Source organism: Cetorhinus maximus, chromosome 9, assembly GCF_964194155.1.
Source record: "Cetorhinus maximus chromosome 9, sCetMax3.hap1.1, whole genome shotgun sequence".
In the NCBI taxonomy this organism is placed as follows: domain Eukaryota; kingdom Metazoa; phylum Chordata; class Chondrichthyes; order Lamniformes; family Cetorhinidae; genus Cetorhinus; species Cetorhinus maximus.
In genome coordinates this window covers 104006959-104032521 of record NC_135887.1, presented here as the reverse complement: position 1 = coordinate 104032521, position 25563 = coordinate 104006959, and the positions used below count along the sequence as shown (strand labels likewise).

The 25563-nt window shown below is 40.8% G+C and overlaps 1 protein-coding gene across 2 annotated transcripts in view; it reads left to right on the top strand.

Annotated features, from left to right (window-relative positions):
• The first annotated feature begins 214 nt into the window (after nucleotides 1-214).
• The window catches only part of copb1 (COPI coat complex subunit beta 1), a 51878-nt gene continuing 26529 nt past the window's right edge, over nucleotides 215-25563 (top strand). Inside the window, exons 1-10 of one of the 2 annotated variants that reach the window (XM_078549226.1) lie at nucleotides 215-356; nucleotides 13748-13898; nucleotides 15632-15861; nucleotides 20990-21159; nucleotides 21986-22100; nucleotides 22523-22615; nucleotides 23031-23168; nucleotides 23751-23870; nucleotides 25134-25241; nucleotides 25334-25480. In XM_078549226.1, the coding sequence (XP_078405352.1) occupies nucleotides 13808-13898; nucleotides 15632-15861; nucleotides 20990-21159; nucleotides 21986-22100; nucleotides 22523-22615; nucleotides 23031-23168; nucleotides 23751-23870; nucleotides 25134-25241; nucleotides 25334-25480 (1212 nt within the window). In that variant the 5' untranslated portion in view covers nucleotides 215-356; nucleotides 13748-13807. Of the gene's footprint in view, nucleotides 357-807; nucleotides 903-13747; nucleotides 13899-15631; nucleotides 15862-20989; nucleotides 21160-21985; nucleotides 22101-22522; nucleotides 22616-23030; nucleotides 23169-23750; nucleotides 23871-25133; nucleotides 25242-25333; nucleotides 25481-25563 lie in introns of those variants that run through there. The other variant, XM_078549227.1, reaches the window with a different exon arrangement.

The window sequence follows — 25563 nt, the reverse complement described above, 5'->3', positions numbered from 1 at the left end:
GGGAGGGGGTCCTGATTGGAGTTACACCTATATTCCAAAAGGTTGAGACAAGTTGCAAATTAATGCGTTAGAAACATTGGCGATGCATCAGAATTTCTGGATTGCAATGAGTGACAGACTCTGGCTGGGGCTGACTGGGATGGGGAGTGTGACGTGGCTGTGAGGAAGGCGTTTGTGTGTGTATTTCCCCCGCTCGGCCGCCGTCGGTGCTCAGGTCGCAGTTCCACGTCAGCCGGAGCGGGAGCGACAGGAAGAGAGAGAGAGTGAGAGAGAGCGGCCGGCTCGCTCGCCAGCCTGTCTGCTGCTGACCGGGTTACGGGCTCCGAACCTCACTGCCTTCCCTCCCCGGACATCAGGTGCAGTAAAACCCTCTCTCCGCAGCGCTCTGTGAGCAAGAGATTGTCAGTTAGCGGCCCGAGGCCTAGAGCCGGGGTTTTTTTTTTGTTGCCGTCTCGGCCCCACTCGTGCTTCAGCAGCTGGAGATCTCCCTTAAATCACAACAGGGAGCGGCCTTGCTACCTTTCAAATTGAGTGGAGTGGGTGATTGAGCTTTAGATTGAAGTCAAATCAAATGAAATTATAAATAACTCTTTAGAAGCCGGTGCATTTTTAAAAAAAAACTAAACTAATATCTGTGAACATCTAAAATAGTTCAATGTTGCCACGACATAAAGTTCTATCTATGCTCAGTTTTGAGCTTCACTCTAAAGATTTGAAATATTGTTTTGCAAATCTCATGACTTTTTAGTCAGGTAAAATTTGCCTTGCCCTCTAAAGTGCCAAGCGGTCAAAATGGCCTGGTCAACGGTTAATTATATCTGTCGGAGGCGAAGTATTTGAGCAGGAGAAAACTGTTGTTTCGTGAACATTAAGAGAAACAAAAATTGAAAGGGCTTATTTATGTAAGTAATTTTGTGAACTTTGCCAGCAAGTTGTGCACAAGATAATCATGGACCAGAAAAGTCAGTCAGCCCATCTTTATTTCATTTGGAAAGACTCGAAAGTCCTGTTGTAGCATGCATTTTAATAATTTTCTCCACTATTCTGGGGATTCCATTCCATTTCCAATCAATAAGAATTTTGTTCTTACTGGTTTGAGTCTGTGTCTGCCTCCTTGGCTTAATTTGGCAGTTTACTTTTTAAGTAATCTGCATTTACTATTTCTAAATTGGCTGCCTTTCAGAATCTCAATAGATGCATCCTTTCAAATCTGAAATCCTGGTACGTCATAATTCAGGCCTCCTTAATACTATGGATTAGCATCACTATTCTTTTTACTGAATATCTCTTTACCAAGACACAAAAGAGAACTCGATCCGATCAGACAGCTGTAGGCTAGATTATGACTTCCTCTGATTTGTGCCGATTGTAGTTCAACATTTTATTGGCTTTGTGGATTGATCTCTGCGTTTGGTTGTACATGTTGAGTGTCAACTTTATGAAAACTCTTTGGTCGCCTTCAGCTTTTGTGCCATTCATTGAGAATGTGTGTTTCTGATTTTTCCATTTCATGTTTATATTGAATATCATCTACCATTGTTTTGCTCATTTGGATTCATTTTGTAATTTCTGAGCTGCTTCCCCTGATTTTGCTGCCCCTTCTAATTTAGCATTTGCAAATTTGAGCAATGTGCATTGAAATACTGAATCTAAATCTTGTCAGGCAACAATTAAGTCCTTATCATACATTGACTTCAAATTATGCAGCACATTTAAATGTACTATATAATTTAGCAGTGTGGAAAAAGTCCTTAATCCTTAACTGTCAATAGAATATTGACAGTTGCAAGTGAAATTTAATACTTGCTATTTAAATATCAGATAAAACTGCAATGATACAAAATGTTACCTGAAAAGAATTGTATTTCATAACTTCAAGTTATTATACATTTCACAGCTAATTATATTAATACAGCGTACTTGGTGAGTCCATTATTTACATTTGTTACAATATCAGTTGCTTTTAGTATGAGATGCCCTTCTTGAAATTAGATGAAAACAAAATACAAATTATTTCCTTAATTGTTGTCTGTTAAATAGAAAAAATGCTTTTGTTAATCTCTATTAAAATATTGATAATTTCATAGAGATGGATAGTCTTTCAGAAGGAAGATGTGACCTGCTTTTGACCTCTGCTTTATTCCTTTTGGTTCCAGCCATTCACGAATGGCAGAGGTTATTGGAAGTCACTATGTTAACCACATGTTTTTGAAACTGATAACTGAGCTGGTGCAGACATGATGGGCTGAATGGCCTCCCTCTGCACTGTAACAATTGTGATTTTGTGATTCTATGGATGATAGCTAAAATGCAAATGGCTTCCCTCAGCATTTGCTGGGTGTTCTCCTCTACCAAAACTGTTCAATATTCCAGTATCATCATCGTCATTCGAAGATAACCCTGGCTTTTCTTCTCCACTGCAAATTGCATTTTTGAAATCTTCTCCCCTCGTCCTCCAACAACAAGGGATTAAAACCATCTGTTATGCTGCTTTTGCCACTTCCCTCCTTCCTCTATCCCAACAAGCCAAACTCCCACTAAGGTTTCTCCTGCCTGAGCGCAGAACTCACATCTTTCTCTTTCTCTGTATCTCCCCATATGCCCTGTCTGAGCTCATCTTGTCCATGAGACCTGCCTTCTGCTCTCAATCCTAACAGCAACAAACTGCTGATAGCCCAGCTTTGTTTTCTGGCCCCTATGTTAACTGATACTGTTGAAGATTCTCTTTCCTCAGATACTGTCCTCTCCCCTTTACATCTGCCATCATGCCCCTTTCCTTAATAACAACCCTTGACACCACCCCCTCACCCATGCAACTTACTGCATCATCTCCAACCTCCTGTTCCTCTCCAAAGCCAGTGAATGTGTTGCCGCCTCCCAAATCCATGCCCATCTTTCCTTCAATTCCATGTTTGAAACCCACCAATCAGCCTTCCGCTCCTGTCACAGTATTGAAACAGCCCTTATTAAAGCTTCTAATGACATCGTCCATGACTATGGTAAACAATCACTCCTTATCCTTTTCAACCTGACTACAGCCTTTGACACAGTTGACCATAGCATTCCCCTTCTGTACCTCTGCAGCATCATCCAGGTGGGTGGGACTGCCTTTGGTTGCTTCTATCCTTATCTATTCAGGCAGAACCAGAGAATTGCCTGCAATGGCTTCTCTTTCTGCTCCGAGATGTTGCATCAGGAGTCCCCCAAGAGTCTACTCTTGGCCACTTCCTATTTCTCATCTACATGCTGCACCTCTTTGGTATCATTGAAAACACCATGACAGGTACCACATGTATGCTGATGCCATCTAGCTCTACTTCACCACCTCCACTGTTTGTGATTTGTCACACTGCTTCACTGACATCCAATACTGGATGAGCAGAAATTTCCTTCAACTAATTATTGACTTTGGTACCTGCCACAAGCTGTTTTCCCTTGCTATTTTGGGAGCTATTCCTGGTGTTATGGCCAATATTTATCCATCAGGCAACTTCACAAAAACATATTATCATTTTGCCATTTGTGGGAGCTCGCTGTGTGCAAATTGGCTGTTGCGTTGCCTACATTAGCACTTTCATTACATTTCAAAAGTACTTCATTGCTGCAAAGTGCTTTGGGGCATCTTGTGGTCATGAAAGGCACTATTTCGAAGCAAGTGTTTCTTTTTTTCTTTGCTTTCACTAACTCTATCACTGTCCCTGAAAACTGAGGTCAAACCAAACTGCTCATGTCATTGGTGTCATATTTGATCCCGGAATGATTTTTAAAGAATTCTTTCACAGGATGTGGGCATTGCCACTATTTGTTGCCCATCCCAATTACACTTGAGAAGATGTTAGTGAGCTGTCTTCTTAAACCACAGTAGTGCATGTGGTGTTGGTTAACAGTGTTGTTAGGAAGTTCCAGGATTTTGACCCAGTGACAGTGAAGGAACTACATTGCAGTTCCAAGTTAGGATGGCATGTGGCTTGGAGGGGAATTTGCAGGCGGTGTGTTCCTATGTATCTGATGCCCATGTCCTTTTAGGTGGCTGCAGAATTCCCAAACTTTGACCTGTTCTTACAGCCATAGTACATTGGAGAGACCAAACGCAGACTGGGTGACCGCTTTGCAGAACACCTTCGGTCTGTCCGCAAGCATTACCCAGACCTCCCTGTCACTTGCCATTTCAACACTCCACCCTGCTCTCATGCCCACATGTCCGTCCTTGGCTTGCTGCATTGTTCCAGTGAAGCTCAACGCAAACTGGAGGAACAGCACCTCATCTTCCGACTAGGCACTTTACAGCCTTCCGGACTGAATATTGAGTTCAACAATTTTAGATCATGAACTCTCTCCTCCATCCCCATCCCCTTTCCGATTTCCCCCCCACTTTTCAATAATTTATATAGATTTTTCTTTTCCCACCTATATCCATTATTTTTAAAAGTATTTCCATCCATTGTTTTATCTCTACCTTTTAGCCTTTTTTGATTCCTTCCCCCCCACCCCACCCCCACTAGGGCTATCTGTACCTTGCTTGCCCTGCTTTCCACACTTAATTAGCACATTCCTTAGATAATATCACCACCTTCAACACCTCTTTGTCCTTTTGTCTGTGACATCTTTTGATTATCTGCTCCTATCACTGGCCCTCTATCCAGCTTTACTTGTCCCAACCCCGCTTAAACCAGCTTATATTTCACCTCTCTTCTATTTTTACTTAGTTCTGTTGAAGGGTCATTTGGACTCAACGTTAACTGTGCTCCTCTCCGCAGATGCTGCCAGACCTGCTGAGTTTTTCCAGGTATTTTTGTTTTTGTTTTAGATTTCCAGCATCTGCAGTTTTTTGCTTTTATCATAGTATTTATTTGGCTGGTTCAGTTTCTGGTCAGTGGTAACCCCAGGATGTTGATTGTGGGGGATTCAGCAATGGTAATGCCATTTGAAAGTCAAGGGGAGATAGTGGAGTAGTGTATAGTTGCTGAACTAACTATCCAGAGGCCCTGGCTAATTTCCTGGTGGCATAGGTTCAAATCTCACCATGGCAGCTGGTGGCAATTAAAATCAATTAATAAATCTGGAAAATAAAGCTAGAACCTGTAATGGTGACCATGACAAGTATACATCGATTATTGTAAAAACCCATCTGCTTCACTAATATTCTTTAGGGAAGGAAATATGCCGTCCTTACCTGGTCTTGTTTATATATGACTCTAGACCTACAGCAACGTTGTTGACTCTTAACTGCCCTCATTCCATGGGCAATTAGGGTTGGTCACCAAATGCTGGCTTTGCCAGCGACGCCACATCCCATGAAACAATAAAAAGAAAGATGGTCATTGCCGGGCACTTGTGTGGCATGAATGTTACTTTCCAGCTGAAGCTTGAATGTTGCCCAGATCTTGCTGCATATGGACATGGGCTGCTCCTGTATCTGAGGAGTCACAAATGGTAACAGTCACAGCTGTGCAAACATCTCCACTTCTAACCTTATGATGAGGGAAGGTAATTGATGAAGCAGCTGAAGTTGGTTAAGCCTGATGAACTCCTGCAGGAATGTCTTGAGACTGAAATGAATGACCTTGAACAATGACAACCATCTTCCTTTGTGCTTGGTATGACCCCACCCAGAGGAGAGTTTTCCCCCTGATTCCCATTGACTTCAGTTTTGCCTTAGCTCCTTGATGCCAAACTCGGTCAAATGCTGTCTTGATGTCAAAGGTAATCACTCTCACTTGACTAAAGAGCAGAACTCAAGAGGTGAAGTTTGGACCAAGGCTGTAATGAGGTAAGGAGCTGAGTGGCCCTGGCAGAATCCAAACTGAGCATCAGTGAGCAGGTTATAGCTGTGTAAATGCCACTTGAAAGCACCTTCAATCGCTTTGGTGATCAAGAATAGACTGATGGGGCAGTAATTGACCAGTTTGGATTTGTCCTGTTTTTATGGCCAGGACGTACCTGGGCAATTTTTCACATTGTCAGGTAGATGCCAGTGTTGTAGCTGTATTGGAGCAGTTTGGCTTGGGGCGCAGCTAGTTCTGGAACACAAGCCTTCGGTATGACTGCCGGTATGTTGTCAGGGCCTATAACCTTTGCAGTATCGAGTGCCTTCAGCCGTTTCTTAATATAATTCTGACCCCATATCCCATCACCAAGACAGTCTATTTCTACCTGTGTAACGTTGTCTACCTTAGTAATAAAAACCAAAAAACGTAACAACTCAGCAGGTCGAGCAGCATCTGTGGAGAGAGAAACAGATTTAATGTTTCAAGTCTAATATGACTTCTTTGGAACTGAAGAGAGACAGAAATGTGGTGGGTTTAATGTTGTTGAAAAAGGAGGGATGGTCAGGTGCAACAAAAGGGAAGGCTAGGGAGCGGGGGAGATTAAATTACAAAGATGCCATGGAACAAAAGGCAAAGAGAGTGGGAATGGTAGTAGTAAAGGAACAAAGCATTGGTCCAAAGTAGGGGGTTAAAGCATAATAAGGTCAGTGCTGTCTGAAAGCAAAACATGTGAACAAGATACAGACTGGCGCTTGGGGGAAAAATACAAAATGGAGGACAGAGTTCATAGTCTGAAGTTGTTGAATTCAACAACTGAGTTCAAAACTCTGGTGTCCATACCCTAACTTGCACCAAGTCATCCATGTGTTCGTTAGCTCTTAGTCCAGCAATACCTCAGTATTAAAATCATCTTTCTTGTTCTCAAACCCTACATGGCCTTGCTTCTACCTATCTCTGTGACCTCTTCCAGCTCTACAATTCTTTTCTTCCAACCTGACAACCCTCTGAGATATCTGTTGTCCTCCAATTCTGACCTTGAGAGCATCTCTGATTTTAATCGCTCCACCATTGGGTGCTGTGCCTCCAACTGCCAAGGCTCTAAGCTCTGGAATTCCCTGCTTAAGGTGGTACTTCTCTCCTCATTTAAGACGTTCCTATCTACTTCTTTGAGCAAGCTTTTGGTCATATATCCTGATATTTCCTTATGTGGTTCGGTGTCAAATTTTGTAAATTATCTTGGGATGTTCACTATGTCAAAGTCCCTATATAAGTGCAAGTTGTTGATGATGGTGGACAGAAATTTTGACAGTCATAAAACATTGTACCAGATAAGAATGGGCAACAATAGAAATGTTCAAAGAATCAGCTTTGTCCTAGTTTTGCACGAATACTCAATTATTGAAATAAGTATTGTATACTGTGAAAAGCTTAATCTTTGAATTAGCTGACCCCCTACAATCTGTTAAGATCACATTAGAGTGTTAAGAGTAAATACTTTTTAATATTGATTTCCTTTAAAGTTGTAAATGTTTAGCACAGGAAGGTATAGATTGGCACCACATTTACAAGCATTCACTCCCTCCACCACCTTCAGTTCCTGGTTAAGGTGCCGCACAGGAGGCTGCTCAGTAAGATAAGAGCCCATGGTGTTAGAGGCAAGGTACTAGCATGGATAGAAGATTGGCTGTCTGGCAGGAGGCAGAGATTGGGGATAAGGGGGTCCTTCTCAGGATGGCAGCCGGTGACTAGTGGAGTTCCGCAGGGGTCAGTGTTGGGACCGCAACTTTTCACCTTATACATTAATGATCTAGATGAAGGAACTGAAGGCATCCTGGCTAAGTTTGCAGATGATACAAAGATAGGTGGAGGGACAGCTAGTATTGAGGAGGCGGGGAGGCTGCAGAAGGATTTGGACAGGTTAGGAGAATGGGCAAAGCAGTGGCAGATAGAATACAACGTGGGGAAGTGTGAGGTCATTACTTTGGTAGGAAGAATAGAGGCATAGACTATTTTCTAAATGGGGAGAGAATTCAGAAATCTGGAGTGCAAAGGGACTTGGGAGTCCTAGTCCAGGATTCTCTTAAGGTTAACTTGCAGGTTGAGTCGGTAGTTAGGAAGGCAAATGCAATGTTGGCATTTATTTCGAGAGGACTAGAATATAAAAGCAGGGATGTGCTGCTGAGGCTTTATAAGGCTCTGGTCAGACCACATTTAGAATATTATGAGCAATTTTGGGCCCCGTATCTCAGGAAGGATGTTCTGGCCCTGGAGAGGGTCCAGAGGAGGTTCACGAGAACGATCCCAGGAATGAAAGGCTTAACATATGAGGAACGTTTGAGGACTCTGGGTCTATACTTGATGGAGTTTAGAAGGATGAGGGGGGATCTGATTGAAACTTCCAGAATACTGAAAGGCCTGGATAGAGTGGACGTGGGGAAGATGTTTCCATTAGTAGTAGAGACTAGGACCCGAGGGCACAGCCTCAGAGTAAAGGGAAGACCTTTTAGAACAGAGATGAGGAGAAACTTCTTTAGCCAGAGAGTGGTGAATCTATGGAATTCATTGCCACAGAAGGCTGTGGTGACCAGGTCATTGAGTGTATTTAAGACCGAGATAGATAGGTTCTTGATTGGTAAGGGGATCAAAGGTTACGGGGAGAAGGCGGGAGAATGGGGTTGAGAAACTTATCAGCCATGATTGAATGGCGGAGCAGACTCGATGGGCCGAATAGCCTAATTTCTGCTCCTATGTCTTAAGGCCTATGGTCTTATGGCCTGTGCTGAGTGATAACATTTAAACTTTGATAGCAGTAGGGGTACTGCAACTGACACAATGTAATACAGGCAAGTCAGCTAGTGGCTCCTTCTGATTTCTGTCCAAGGGCACCTGCTAGAAGGACATCTGTGTAGTTTTTGGGTGAGGTCAATTTTGTGCTTCTGACTGACCACTGGATTGAATAGCTTGTTGACATTTCCTGTTGAGGCTCACAGGAAGCTTGAGAATAGTGACTACTTGGGTGAGATACTGAAAGGCATTGAAAACCATGGAAAAGTAGTTGAGCCAAGTAAGAAAGGCAAAGAGTGAGTACTTTTTAATATTGATTTCCTTTAAAGTTGTAAATGTTTAGCACAGGAAGGTATAGATTGGCACCGCATTCACAAGCATTCACTCCCTCCACCACCGACACACAGTAGCAGCAGTGTGTACCATCTACACAGGAATTAGCCAAGGCTCATTAGACAGCAACTTCCAAACCCACGACCACGACCATTACCATCTAGAAGGACAAGGGCAGCAGATAGATGGGAACACTACCACCACCTGGGAGTTCCCCTCCAAGTCACTCACCACCCTGACTTGGAAATATATTGCAGTTCCTTCACTGTTGCTGGGTCAAAATCCTGGAACTCCCTTCCTAACAGCACTGTGGGTGTACCTACACCACATGGACTGCCGTGTTTCAGGAAGGCAGCTCACCACAACCTTCTCAAGAGAAACTAGGGTTGGGCAATAAATGCTGGCCCAGCCAGCGAAGCTCACATCCTATGAATGAATAATTTAAAAAAAAAATAAAAAGATGAAATGCCACTGTTTGGTTTTACCTTTTTTGAAAATATTTTCAAGTACAATGTCAGCATTCATTAGGAGCTCTTTTTCTAATCATTTCTGTTTCTGAACCAACCAGATAAAGATCTTAGTACTTTTCTCATGTAAAGTGCAGTTCTCCTTTACATCTGGTGTTGCTGTTGAATGGATACATGTGCTGAACAGAATCTGTTTTCTTTCGCTCACATTAACAGAAACTTTGGCAGTAGCATGTAACTTATATGGCTGTGTGAAATTTATCACAGATGAGATGTAAATTTGTGCGTTTCTCACAGATTTATACTCGATTCTTTTGTTGCTAAGTATTGTGACACAAGAATTGAAATGTGTTTTAAAATTACTTTTACCTGTGATAAAACTCATTTTTGCCAGAACAATGCCTGTTCAAATGAAAGTGGGCAAAAGAGCTGTGTGGTTACAGATGGTGAACATTTTGAGTAAAATTGTGAAAAATAGTATTTGTACAAATCAATTATCCTTTCAGTTGACATTGAAAGGCAAATAAAATTAATTTCTATGATTTTCATCTCAACTGAGAGTGAGATTTTTTTAAACAGCCATAATTTTTCTGTTTGCAGTGTTAGCTTGTGCTAGAGCACAAGTTTTGCTCTGGAGTTTTTAATTTATTTGAATCACTTCCCTTCTCTATTTCACCTCTTTTCACTGCCTATGTTGTCTGATCGCCTGTCTGATATCCAGCCCGGCTGAGCCTCAATTTCCTCCAGTTAAACATTGGGAAGATCAAAGCTATCATCTGGCCCCAACTCACTACTATCTCCAGACCTTTTTCACCAATTCCATCCCCCTCCATATGCCTTGGCTTGAGTTGAGGCTAACAATTAACAACCTCTGTGCACTATTTGGCCCCAAGTCAAACTCTGACCTATATCTTTTGCAGAACCTGAACTGTTGATTTCCATTTCAGTAATATAGGCCACCTCCAGATACATCCGCTAAAGCCCTCATCCATTCCTTTGTTGCCTCCAATGTTTTGAATCCTCTCCTGGCTGATCTCCTATTCTTCACTCTGTGTAACCTTGACCTCAACTAAGACAGCTACCTGTATTCTTTTTCACACCAGGTTCAGTCAGTCATCACTGTTATATTTTGTTCCCTGTCTTCCAAAGCCCTGGATTTCAAATTCTCATTCACATGTTTAAATTTCTCTATAGCTTGAACCTCTTTATCTCTGGACACTTTGTCAATCCCCTTCTCTTGAACACTCTTCCTCTTGCTGCTTTCTCTCCCTAGCACTTCATGCTCTGTGGTGACTTTGCCTTCAGCAGCCTAGGTCTTGTGCTTTGTAATGCGCTCTCTGAACACCTCTCGTTCTCCATGTCTTTCACCTTTTTTAACATCCCTTTAAAACCAATCTCTATCACCAAGCTTTTGGTCACTCCGGCAGATATCTTTGTCCTTGACTCGGAGCTCTGTTTTTTGATTATGCTTCTTTGAAGTGCTTTGGAACTTGAATTGTAAGTCGTCTGTTTGTAGATACTGGTAGAAGATGATGTGATACCTTTGACAGTTTCATGTAGTGATTTGCATTTTTAAAAAAAAATCTGAACCAACATGTATTTCTTTTTGTTGTTGGGCAAAGGGCTCTGTCAGCTTAACATTCAGGGGTATGTACAAACATTGAGCCAGGTTTTACACGAAATTGGTGGTTGTATTGATGGCGAAACTGATAATGTTCATTGTCATTACTGTATGAAACTAATTGCAACTTCTGGCATCTGCACATCTGCAGTTAAGTGCAGAAATCCAGAAGTTGCTGTCAGCGATGCCCTGCTCTGCCACTGGTTGTACTTATGAAGTCCTTGCAGATGAAACTCTTACAAATCACTCCATGATGTGAGCATCTGCTATTTCTGTTGTTAATCTTGTTGTAAAAAGCCTTGAAAAGGCTTTATTGATTGAGGTGCAGCTGGGTTTTAACAGCATACCAAGTCACAATTACTATGACCAACCTCATCGAATCTGAAAAACTATTTTTATTTTTGTGGAATGTTAAATTTCACCATTGTGACATTAAAAAAAGCTCACAGATTTTAAAATAAGAATTATATATATTTTTAAGCTTGCTATTTAATTTACCTTAATCTTGTATGTTGCAATCTTTAGTTTGCTCCCTGTGAAATGATTAAGAATTGAAGGACAATTAGCACTTTTTTCTTAGATAAAAGCAAAAAACTGCGGATGCTGGAAACCCAAAACAAAAATAAAAATACCTGGAAAAACTCAGCAGGTCTGACAGCATCTGCGGAGAGGAACACAGTTAACGTTTCGAGTCTGTATGACTCTTCAACAGAACTAAGTAAAAATAGAAAAGAGGTGAAATATAAGCTGGTTTAAGGGGGGTGGGGGGTGGTACAGATAGAGCTGGATAGAGGGCCAGTGATAGGTGGAGATAGACAAAAGATGTCAAAGACAAAAGGACCGCATGGGCCCCAGTTATGCCTGTCTCTTTATGGGGTATGTGGAACATTCCTTGTTCCAGTCCTACTCCGGCCCCCTCCCACAACTCTTTCTCCGGTACATTGATGATTGCTTCGGTGCTGCTTCATGCTCTCGTCTGGACCTGGAAAAATTTATTAATTTTGCTTCCAATTTCCACCCCTCCATCATTTTCATATGGTCCATCTCTGACCCTTCCCTTCCCTTCCTTGACCTCACTGTCTCAATTTCTGGTGATAGACTGTCCACCAATATTCATTACAAGCCTACCGACTCCCACAGCTACCTCGACTACAGCTCCTCACACCCCGCTTCCTGTAAGGACTCCATCCCATTCTCTCAGTTCCTTCGTCTCTGTCGCATCTGTTCTGATGATGCCACTTTCAAAAACAGTTCCTCTGACAAGTCTTCCTTCTTCCTTAACCGAGGATTTCCACCCACGGCGGTTGACAGGGCCCTCAACCGTGTCCGGCCCATCTCTGGCGCGTCCGCCCTCACACCTTCCTCTCCCTCCCAGAGCCATGATAGGGTCCCCCTTGTCCTCACTTATCACCCCACCTGCCTCCGCATTCAAAGCATCATCCTCTGCCATTTCCGCCAACTCCAGCATGCTGCCACCACCAAACACATCTTCCCTTCACCCCCCCCGGCGGCATTCCGCAGGGATCGTTCCTTCCGGGACACCCTGGTCCACTCCTCCATCACCCCCTACACCTCAACCCCCTCCCACAGCACCTTCCCATGCAACCGCAGAAGGTGCAACACCTTCCCCTTTACTTCCCCTCTCCTCACTGTCCAAGGGCCCAAGCACTCCTTTCAAGTGAAGCAGCATTTCACTTGCACTTCCCTCAATTTAGTCTACTGCATTCGTTGCTCCCAATGCGGTTTCCTCTACATTGGAGAGACCAAACGCAGATTGGGTGACTGCTTTGCAGAACACCTTTGGTCTGTCCGCAAGCATCACCCAGACCTCCCTGTCGCTTGCCATTTCAATACTCCACCCTGCTCTCATGCCCACATGTCCGTCCTTGGCCTGCTGCATTGTTCCAGTGACGCTCAACGCAAACTGGAGGAACGGCCCCTCATCTTCCGACTAGGCACTTTACAGCCTTCCGGACTGAATATTGAGTTCAACAATTTTAGATCATGAACTCTCTCCTCCATCCCCACCCCCTTTTTTTCCAATAATTTATGTAGATTTTTCTTTTCCCACATATTTTTAAATGTATTTCCATCCATTGTTTTATCTCTACCTTTTAGCCTATTTCGGTCCCTTCCCTTCACCCCACCCCCACTAGGGCTATCTGTACCTTGCTTGTCCTGCTTTCTACCCTTAATTAGCACATTCCTAAGATAATATCACCACCTTCAACACCTCTTTGTCCTCTTGTCTTTGACATCTTTTGGCCAGCACTACCTGTCCCACCCCCCCTTAAACCAGCTTATATTTCACCTCTTTTCTATTTTTACTTAGTTCTGCTGAAGAGTCATACGGACTCGAAATGTTAACTGTGTTCCTCTCCGCAGATGCCGCCAGACCTGCTAAGTTTTTCCAGGTATTATTATTTATGTTTAGCACTTTTTACTTCCTGGTTTGCTGGCTGTGAGGCTTCTCCAGTGTGGTTGGCTGCTTAGCTTGCTTGATGACATCATTATTGCTGGACACAAAAGATCCCTGTAGCTGCTGGCAAATGAAATTTAACATTGGGAAAGGTGAAATCCCTGCCACAGAGATCACTTGATCTTTGTGGACAGCTTTCTTTGAGGTTAGCAGTGAGTGGGTCACTTTGGCAGCTGACTGCAAAATCTAGGTCAGTAAGTCTGTTGATGGTGTAACATCTGTTGTCTTGGTCTTTCCAAAAAAAATTTAGAGAACTTTGAACAAATAATCAGTTTATTTATTTTCCCACCCACAGCTTACCTGCACTCCTACGTTACCTGTATTCTTACTTAATTTGCCTGCAAAAGCTGGCATCATGACAGCTGCGGAAAATGTATGCTATACGCTCATAAATGTGTCCTTGGACTCTGAACCACCAAATGAAATGAGTCTGAAAATTGACTTGGGTAAGTTACTGTTAAATTTTTAATCTTACTGCACCCTGAGTTTATTTTGTGACTAGTAGCAGTGGGAGCCCAGTCAGCCCCACGGAAGGATGCCAATGCTGTTCCCGGCTATGCAGAATTATTGTGTCAGTTTCTTTTCTATATCAGCAAAAGCAGAAACACAGATCTTCTTTGGAACATTTCCACTGGGAAGTGAAATGGCAGCTCCAGTATCACTGTAGAGCCTTTTGCCATGTGTCATCTAGTAGTCAGATGAAAAAATACGATCTGTTGGGCTTTTGAGCTACAAGTGATGTCTGGCCTGGAAATTCCTAAACAGGTGTACATTATTACAGTTTATTACCTCCAAAATAAAAGACATTATTAGTGTGATATACAAATAATTTTGGGATATTGTAGAGTTGAATTTATGAAGGATTTCATTGAGGTTGGGCAAGAGTTATCAGTGTTAACGAAGATCCTGGAAATCTGAGATAAAACCACAAAATGCTAGAAACAGAAGCTCAGGCAGCACCTCCAGAGAGAACTGAGAAATCAGTGTTTAAGGTGTGGACCCTTCATCATCATTAAAAGATATTACAGAAGAACAGAATGTTAAAAGGAACAGAGCTAAGGGAATGACGAGGGAAAATTCACTCTCGTAAACAAGGACTTTATAGGTCATTCTATTCTTATTTTTACCCTTCCCTCTTCCCTTTTTTCTTTATCTTTCTGCCATGGACCGAAAGGCCTCCTTCTGTGCCATAATGGCTCTCTTACTAAATGCTGTTTTCCCTTTAATATCTTCCTGTTTGATGAAAGGTTCACATCTGAAATATTAACTTGTCTTTTCTCTCCAAGGTGCTACCTAACTGGCTGAGGATTTTCTGTTTTTTCCAGATTTTCTCAGTATTGAGCTTCTTCATTAAGAATAATTTTTCTTCACAATTTCAAACAAATTTCATTGTACAAATTCCTACATTTTGTATTAATCGAAATTGGATTTACATCCTACAGCTCAATAAAACATAACTGTGGTCACAAGAAATAAAAGGAGGAAAATACGTAGTTAGCATTTTTGAGCTAAGCAACCATATTTTCTGATGCTGCCATATATGTATCATTGCTAGAAAATTTGGTTGTGTCCAAACCTTGGAATTTAAAGTAATTTTTAGGATGGAGTCAGAAATGTGGTATATGTCTATTTATTTGCTTCATTGGTGAATTAGCAAAACAAAAATTGATCGGAAAAGTTAACTGATCTGGATATATAAAATAACATCATGTAAAACAGTTAACAGTCAAAATGTTTGAACAATGACAAAATATTTAGGATATTTAATGTTTAGGGTGACATTTTGTGGGGATGCATATTTCATTATTCTAAATTGCTTTTGGTTTGCACTAAGTATATAGGCATTCATTTGTGTACTGCAGACCAATATGTTAAGGTTTTGCATGACGCATCTTTCTCTTGACCCCAGAAAATTTAGCATAGGCTGGTGGAAGAAGATGCTACAATCCCTTTTTCAAAAGGGAATTGGATAAATACTTGAAAAAGATGCATTTGCAGGTCTATGGGGAAAGAGCAAGAGAGTGGGACTAAATGCAACACTCTTCCAAAGAGCTGGCACAGGCATGATGGACCAATTGGCCTCTTCTTGTCCATATCATTGTGATTCTAAATGATGATGTAATCTCATAATTTTACCAGAACTAATTGTAGTCTCTTTCCATCCCAACCCCCATTTCAGAAAAGGGAGATGTGAAGACTAAGACTGATGCATTGAAGAAGGTGATCATCATGATTCTGAATGGAGAGAAGCTTCCAGGGCTCCTGATGACCATCATTCGGTTTGTGTTGCCACTGCAGGACCACACAATCAAAAAACTGCTGCTTGTCTTTTGGGAGATTGTCCCCAAAACTACCCCTGATGGCAAGCTGCTGCAGGAGATGATTCTCGTGTGTGATGCCTATAGGAAGGTAATTGTGGTTTGAATAATTTAATAATAGAAACGGTTTTAGTACAAGATGAATTTGAACAGTAAACCCTTAAATGCATCATTTTCTTTTTGCCATATGATCAGCTGTTACAGTCTGACAAAAAAATACTAAAAACCTCTTCAGCAGTGAAAAATGCTTTCTCAAGAAAATGACAAGTAATAAAGCAGTTTCATGGCATTTGCATGACTTTTCTACAAAACAGAACAGTAGTGCTTCATCTTCAAAAAGCAAGTTTGAAGAAGGAAAAAGTTGTGGTATGAAATGCAGTTTGCACTTGTTAATATAAAAATCATTTTTCACAGTATCACAGCATCTTTACAGTGCAGTGGGAGGTCATTCAGCCCATTTGAGTCTGCACTGGAGCTCTGAAAGAGCATTCCACCTAGCCCTACTCCCCTGCCTTACCCCTGTAACCTTGCACATTCTCTCTTTTCAGGTAGCAACCCAATTCTCATTTGAATACCTCGACCAAACCTGTCTCCACCACCTTTTCAGGAAGTTTGTTCCAGACCCCAACCACCCTTTAGGTGCAAAAGTTTTTCCTCACATCAGATTTACTCCTTTTGCCGATTATTTTGAATCTGTGCCCTCTAGTTCTTGATGTTCTCTTGGGTGGGAACAGTTTCTCACTATTTACCCTGTCCATTCCCCTCAGGAACTTGAATACCTCTATCAAGTCTCCTCTCAGCCTTCTTTTCTCCAAGGAAAACAATCCCAACCTCTCCAATCTAGCTTCATAGCTACAGTTCTTCATACCGGGTATCATTCTTGTGAATCTCTGTACTCCAATGCCTTCACACCCTTCCTCAAGTGTGGCACCCAGAACAAGTATGGTGCAGTACTCCAGATGAGGCCTAACTAATGTCTTATACAAGTTCAACATGACCTCCTTATCCTTGTACTCAATGCCCCTATTAACAAAGCCTAAGAACATTTCCAATCTTTGTGTCATCTGCAAATTTTGAAATCGTGCCCTGCACACCACAGTCTAGGTCATTAATATGTATCAGGAAGAGCAAGGGTCCCAACACTGACCCCTGAGGAACTCCACTACAAACCTTTCTCCAATCTGATAAACAACCATTTATCATGACTCTGTTTCCTGTCACTCAGCCAATTTCTTATTTAAGTGCCTACTTTCCCTTTTATTCCATGACCTAGAATTTTGCTCGTAAGTCTGTTGTGTGGCACAATATCAAATGCCTTTTAAAACTCCATATGCACCACATCAACAGCGTTTCCTTTATCAACCTTCTCTGTTACCTCTTCAAAAAACTCCAAGTTAGTTAAAAAAACATTTTTCTTTGACGAACCCATGCTAGCTTATTTAATTATTCTGCACTTGCTGAAGTGATTATTGATTTTATCCTGTACTATAGTTCCCAGAAGTTTCCCTACCACTGGGATCAAACTGACTGGCCTGCCGTTGCCAGCTTTATCCTTGCATCACTTTTTGAACAAGGGTTTAACATTTGCAGTTCTTCAGTCCTCTGGCACCTCCTTTGTGTCTGAGGAAGATTGAAAGATTATCACTAGTACCTCTGCAATTTCCACTCTCACTTCCCTCAGTACCCCTGGATGCACTTCATCGGGTCCTGGTACCGGAATCCTCCTTCCTTTTCGATTGCAAGGTCTTCCAGTGTACCAGTTCCCTCCTCTCTCACCTCGGCCTGAGTCGGATCCTCTTCCTTTGTAAGGACAGATGCAAAGTACTTGTTCAATACCTACGCTATTTCTCCAGCCTCCACATGCAAGACCCCATTATTTTTGTCCCTAATCGGCCCTACTCTTTTACCATCCTTTTATTATTTACATACTTTTAGAAGACCTTGGGATTCCCTTTTATGTTTGCTGCCAGCCTCTTTTTCATGCTCTCTCCTTGCTTTTCTTATTAGTTTCTTCATTTCCCCTCTGGTCCTTCTGCATTCAGCCTGATTTTACATTGTATTTTCAGCCTGACATCTGTTGTATGTGCGCTTCTTCCTTTTCATCTTCACCTTTATCTCTCTTGTCATCCAGGGCGCTCTGGATTTATTTATCCTACCTTTCCCCTTCAAGGGAATATACCTTGACACTGTCTGCAATATTTTTTCTTTGAAGTTGGCCCATTGTTCAGCCATCATCTTTTCTGCTGACATTTGATTCCAATTCGCTCAACTCTGATGCATTCTCATCCCATCGAAGTTGGCTTTCCCCCAATTAATTATCCCTACTCTAGATTGTTCCTTGTTCTTTTCCATGATTAACATAAACTTTATGATACAATGGTAACTTTCCCCTAGAGGCTCTTCCACTGATATTTGATCCACTTGGACCAACTCATTCCCCAGAACCAGGTCCAAAATTGCATGCCCTCTTGTTGGACTGGAAACATACTGTATGCAGAAAATTATCTTGATCCCATTCCAGGAACTCTTGTCCCTTTGTACTATTCCTATCCCAGTCTATATTTGGATAATTGAAGTCCCCCATTATAATTACTCTATAATTCCTGCACCTCTCTGTAATTTCTTTGCAAATTTGTTTCTCCGCATCCCTTCCACTCGTTGGTGGTTCGTATACTACACCAATCATTGTTATTGCATCTTTTTCATTCCTTATCCATAGTCAGACAGATTCTGTCCTTGACCCCTCTGGAACATCCTCTCTCTCTCTCGAGTACTGGAATGCTATCTTAGATCAATATTGCCCTCCCCCACCCTTTTCTTCCTTTCCTGTCTCTCCTAAACACCTTGTACCCAGAAATGTTTAGCACCCAGTCCTGCCCTTCTTTGAGCCAGGTCTCTGTTATATCAATAATATCATAATTCCATTTGTCAACCTGTGCCTGCAGTTCACCAATCTTATTAACCACACTCCATGCATTCACATACATGCACATTAGTCCTGATTTAGGCTTTTTTACATTCCCCCTTATTCTGGCCCCATCTATTGACTTACTATTGCTTACTCTAATTCCATCAAGCTCTCCAATTATTCTATCTACTTTGATACTATTCTTGATATATCCTCGTTATCAATTGATATTTCTCTACTTCCCACTGACAGTATTTCTCCCCTGCACTCTGAATTTCCCCTCAGATTCCCATCCCCCTGACAATTTAGTTTAAACTCTCCCCAATAGCACTAGCAAACCTCCCAGCGAGGGTATTTGTCCCAGTCCTGTTAAGCTGTAACCCGTCCTCCTTGTACAGGTCCCACCTACCCCAGAACCAATCCCAATGCTTCATAAATCTAAAACCTTCCCTTCTACTCCATTTCTCCAGCCACATGTTGAACTGCTCAATCTTCCTATTGTTATGTTCACTAGCACGTGGCACTGGGAGTAATCCTGAGATTACTGCTCATGAGGTCCTGTTTTTTAATTCCCTTCTTAACTCCCTAAAATCTGCTTTCAGGACCTCCTCTCTTTTCCTACCTATGGTCTTTGGCCCCACTGTGGACCAGGACCTCTGGCTGTTCACCCTCCCCCAAATGATTGTTCTGCAGTTGCTCTGTGACATCCGTGACCCTGGCACAAGGGAGGCAACATAACATCCTGGATTCACGTCAACGGCCACAGAAACGCCTGCCCTAACAATGGAATCCCTTACTGCTATAGCACTTTCACTTTTCCTCCTCCCCTCCTGTGCAGCTGAGCCACCCGTGGTGCCACTAACTTAGTTCTTGCTACAGCCCTCTGAGGAACCATCTGGCTCACCGGTATCCAAAATGAGAAAGCAGTTAGAGAGCGATATAGCCTCAGGGGATTCCTGCACTACTTACCTGTTTCTCTTATATATTCTGGTGGTCACCCATTCCCTCTTTGCCTGCGTACTTCTTAGCTGTGGTGTTACCACCTCTCTAAACGTGCTAAGCACATAATCCTCAGCCTTGCAGATGCACTACAGTGACTCCAGCTGCCGCCCAAGCTCCGCAACTTGGAGCTCGTTTCTGCTTTCTGCCACTGGCAACACTTCCTGCAGATGTAATCATCGAGGGCACTTTGTGCCTGCACTACTTCCCACATCCCACTAATGTTCATTCCACTTGGCCGAGCTGCATTGACATATCTTAAAGTTACATAGAAACTAGGAGCAGGAGTAGGCCATTCAGCCCTTCGAGCCTGCTCTGCCATTCATTATGATCATGGCTGATAATCCAACTCAATAGCCTGCTCCCCCAAAGTGTTTACTACAGTGTTTATTTACTACCTTATTCTAATTTATTTTAATTATTTTCTTAATTAATTTAGAATAATTCCTATGTATACTACAATTTACTGTGTTTATTAAATGCTAGTACCACCCACAATTACAACTAAAAGTTATTTGTTTCTTAATTACATGGGTATGTGTTATAGGTATTTATTTACATTATTTCATTTTATATTTTTTTTTTACTGTTTGTTATTTATAAACCTACCTTAATTCCTGTGTCCTAATCTGGCTTTTAAGAAGCTGGCTTTTAACACACTGTCCCTTACACCAAGCACTTATCGGCCAAACAACTTACTGGCTCCCTGTGATATCACAGTTGTTTTTTCCCACTCAGTTTCTTCAGAAGAAGAGTCATATGGACTTGAAACGCTAACTCTGTTTCTCTCGCCACAGATGCTGCCAGACCTGCTGAGTTTTTTCAGCATTTTCTGTTTTTATTTCAAATTTCCAGCATCTGCAGTATTTTGCTTCCATTTACAAGTTATATGATGATGCAAATAGTCAGTTGAATAGTATTTTGAAACAAATTTAAAAGCCGCCACTTAGTGCTCCAGTGTTGAAACAAAAACATGACATAATTTTAAGAAACTTCTCCAAGACCTGCAAATGAATGCCATTAGCAGAAATTGACTTGTGATTATTTTGGTCTGGAGATGTGGCTAGTTTCGTGGGCAGGGCCAGATTTTAGCATGATGTTGATATAAATTAGCACAAAAGACTGCTGAAACTTGATTTATGCTCTATGTAGTTTGCACTTACAGTTGCTGTATCTTTCTATTTTGGGTCAATTTTTGCCAGTACAACTGAGTGAAAATTCCAGGCCCATGTGTGTTTTTGATGAAAAGGTGAATGTATATACTGTCTGAAGCATAAAAAGTACTAGTAAGATCTTGTTTAAATTTTCTTAGGATCTGCAACACCCAAATGAGTTTATTCGAGGGTCCACTCTGCGTTTTTTGTGCAAGCTGAAGGAGCCAGAACTTTTGGAGCCATTGATGCCAGCCATACGTGCCTGCCTGGAACATCGGCACAGTTATGTACGCAGAAATGCTGTGCTGGCTATCTACACCATCTACAGGTAGATTCATGGAATAATATAGCAGAAGAGGAAGAGTCCATTTGGTCCATCATGCCTATGCCAGCTCTATTTCATTGAGTTCCACTAACAATATCAATCCCCCCACTCTTTATTTCCACAGCCCTGTAAATATTTTCCTTCCCTACTTAGTCAATTCCATTTTAAAGTTACTATTGAATCTGATTCCACCACCCTTTCAGTGTCCACATCGTAACAATTGGCTGTCTTTTTTTTAATGTTTCCTCATGTCACTTCTAGTTCTTGTGCCAAGCACATTAAATCTGTGTCCTCTGATTAATGACCCTTCTGCCACTGGAAACAGGTTCTTATTTATTTTATCAAAACTGTTTATGATTTTGAGGATTTCTATGAAATATCCTCTCTTAAATCAGAATTGAATACAGTACAGTATGGAGTACAGTATATCAAAACATTGAACAGCAAAAGTACTAAAGATTTCTGCCTTTAGGTATTATAGTGGGCACTGAAATACAACTGAATACTGTAATGATACCGTAAGACAAGTTAGTCAAGCAGTCAATGCTGATTATTAACATCTGTTGAAATTTAGTTTATTCAAAGACATAAAGCAAAACTTGAGCATTCAGATCAAGGCATTGCTTACTAAGTGCTTTGGTTATTTTAATTTGCTGTTTTAGTAAGAACTTTTAGCTTAAAGATCTACTGATTTGATACTAAAAGAAAGCTTCACAAAATGCTGAACTTGAACACCTGGGATGCTTTTTAAAAAAAACAATCACCAGATTTTTGTTGGCATGTTTTAGGATAATTGCTTTTGGGTGTTATTAACTGTTTTTTCTTGTAGGAACTTTGAGAATCTTATTCCTGATGCTCCTGAGTTGATCCATGATTTCTTGGTGAATGAAAAAGATGCAAGTTGTAAACGGAATGCTTTCATGATGCTTATTCATGCAGATCAGGTAACATGTTTGCATCGTTTACAAGTTTTGATCAGGAACAATAAATTCAGCTTCAGTTGTAGCCACAGGATGCTGTCTAATCTTTTTTCAACCTATGTTAATTGAAAATACTTGAGATATGTGAAATTTATAGCAGGATTGTTTATTGGGAAGAGGAGAGTAAAAAAGAAACAGCAGACTGTTGGATGCACAGCTCAAATCATGAAGGGTTGATGAACTTAACTGAGATTCATAGGTTTTTATTAGGCAAGGGTATTGGGGGATTTGGAAGCAAAGTGGGTAAATGAAGTTGAGATACAGATCAGTCTTAAACTAAATGAACCTAATCCTTAACCTAAGCGATTTGTGAACAGACCTAGATTAGAAATTGTAATTTTAAGATAGTTAATTATTTCTAATACTGTTTCTTAAATTTTCTCTAGGACCGAGCTCTGGATTACTTGAGTACATGTATTGATCAGGTCCATACTTTTGGAGACATTCTGCAGCTGGTTATAGTTGAGCTGATTTATAAGGTGAAGTGACAAAAAATCAGCTTCATTCATTGTGTGCGCGTGTGCAATGTAAGGGGAGCCTAAACAGAGTGGTGGAATTGGTGGTGTAAAAGAAGACAAAGACGATTTTTGATAAATTTCTCTTTAGTGCTTATATTTTTAACTATGCTTATTAGGGTTGCAAACTGCCTGGATATTATGTATTGCTTGGTGGCAACAGTATTTAAGTTTCAGACTGGATCCAATTCTGAATTGATATTATCCTTAATGATCAGTATTTGTCTCTGCATCCTAAAATGTTTATTGGAAAACCTGGAAGAGTTTGTCACTTAACAGTTTAAAAATATGATGTCTAAGGAAGAGTGCCTTAAAATAAATGGGAAGAATTTAATGTTTAATTGAATATTCAGTGAATTAACTACAACTGTTGCATTAGGTATGCCATGCCAATCCGACAGAAAGAGCCCGATTTATCCGCTGTATATACAACTTACTCCAGTCTTCGAGCCCTGCAGTAAAATATGAAGCTGCTGGCACTTTAGTTACACTGTCAAGTGCTCCAACAGCCATCAAGGTACCAATTTTATGATGTATTTACAAGAAACTTTTAAAACACTCATTATAGTAGAAAATGAAGATTCATGCCAAAGGCTGTGAAATCTGGAACTTGTGAAAATGCAATAATTCTATATAGATAAAACAATATTTTATTTCCATTGTAGCAATTGTGTAATATTTCCAGTTCATGGGAGATGGTTATCCAAACAAATACATGTATTGTCAATAAACAAAAACAATTCTAGGAAGGCTTTTATTCCTGTCTGAATGTGCCATAGTTTAATCATGAGTTTAGAAATCAGTATCAAAAGTATGATAAATGCTTGATTCTTAAACATATTTATAAATTTCAAATTATGTCCAGGTCTCCAGTGTCAGAATAGGCTATTTTGTAATGTATTCTTCTGCTAGCTATTGACAGCTATCTGTTACCTGGCCTGACCCTTTCCAGTCCACAGAACTACTTTATAAGCAATATATACATTTGTATATAAACTAATGTTTGGAAATGCGATATACATGTGTGACAGATGTATCTCAAAACTTTGATACACTTTGAAATAAAAATTTAATAGGTATTTGCTTTGTCTTTCTCTAGGCTGCTGCACAGTGTTACATTGATTTGATTATTAAGGAGAGTGATAACAACGTGAAGCTAATTGTTCTGGATCGCCTTATTGAACTTAGGGAGCATCCTACACATGAAAGGGTGCTGCAGGTAATAAACCCAGAATTGGTGACTTGAAATTGTGACCATTGATTTTTTAAAATTTTGAACACCCTGAAGAAGATCCAGTTTGTGCAAACCCACCTGTTCTTCTTTTGTGCTTCCTTGTGCACCATCTCGCTTGTGCCTACCCACCCTTTCTTTCACCCCCACTCACTTTCTCATTTTTCCCCTTCCTTCTTTCTCTAGAAACATGAGGTGGTTCATTTTAATAGGGCAAATTAAGAGTGAAATATATGCTAAGTGGTCAAAAGTTTAAAAAGGAGTTGAAAAGCAGAGGATATCAGTTGAAATTTTCGAGGCTGAGATGTATAAATTTTTTTTTTTGTTGGGTGAAGATTTCAAGACATGGAAGTTAGATACAGATTAGCCAGGCATAAATTGCAGAGCATGCTCAAGGAGCAGCCTGGTTAACTTTTTTATGTTTAGCTGCACAAATGCTTTTCATGACAGCTTGATAAAGCTGTTTTCAAACAAAACCTAGGTTTTTCTTTTTGGCTTTATAAATGAAATAGAAAAGCAAAGAAGCTGTGCCAAACTTTTAAGACTTGGTCAGGCTGCAGTTAGATGATCATTCAGTTTTTGGCATCTACTTTGGGAAGGAAGCCAAGGTCATGGAGATGGTACAGTAGAGTTTTACTGGGATGATAAGTGTTCAGGCGATTGCATAAAGAGTGAAGAGACAGAAGCAGTGATAACTTAGAATACAATATATTTGCAAAAGAAAAATGTAATAAATGTGTGAGGAAAGAACAGGAAAATGGATGGGAAAAGTAAATGACAGTTGTGTCCTAATTAAAGCTATTATTTTTGAAGCTGCAGTATTAAATTTTTAATGCTACAGTATTCCGTTTTGCATGTGAAATTTCTAATTTTCTTAGTTATCCAGAAAAAGAAAAACTCCTAATATGAAGGCTTGGTAATCCCAGTCCTGCAGTGTATTTTCAACGAGGTTCCATCTTTGTGCATTTTCTTGCATTTAGATTTGAACTTGACTGTTTGATTTGGATAAAGTTGCTTATAATTAATCAGGCATAAAGGTAGAACACTGCACATTTTGGTGCCTAAAGAGTTAGTCTGAACCTATGCCTTTTTGGAAAGAAAGCTTTAAAAAAAACCTTTCAGCTGACCATTAGGGGATTAATGATTATCAGCTTCTGTGAAGAAGGCTGGTGGAGATTAGAAATTTTAAATCAAAATATATATTTTTTATCTGACATTACTTGAGTTTGAGTTTAAATATGTCCCTTTCAGGATTTGGTAATGGACGTCCTGCGAGTTCTGACCACTCCGGATTTGGAGGTACGCAAGAAGACATTGCAATTGTCACTGGATCTTGTCTCTTCTCGTAATGTTGAAGAGGTATGGCCATCTAGCATCTGAGTAATTTTTTTTGTTATCTTCTAATCTCAAATTTGTATTTGATAAGTTCACTGAATGTTGGTGTCCCACAGCTTGTCATAGTTCTCAAGAAGGAAGTAATTAAAACAAATAATGTATCGGAACATGAAGACACAGACAAGTACCGACAGCTTCTGGTCAGAACATTACATTCGTGCAGTGTCCGTTTTCCAGACATGGCTGGAAATGTTATCCCAGTGGTAAGTGAGCATAATTTATTCATTTCCTTCCCCTCTGGTACATAATACTTTTGCTCATGCTGGGGTGTAATTGAATAGATTAT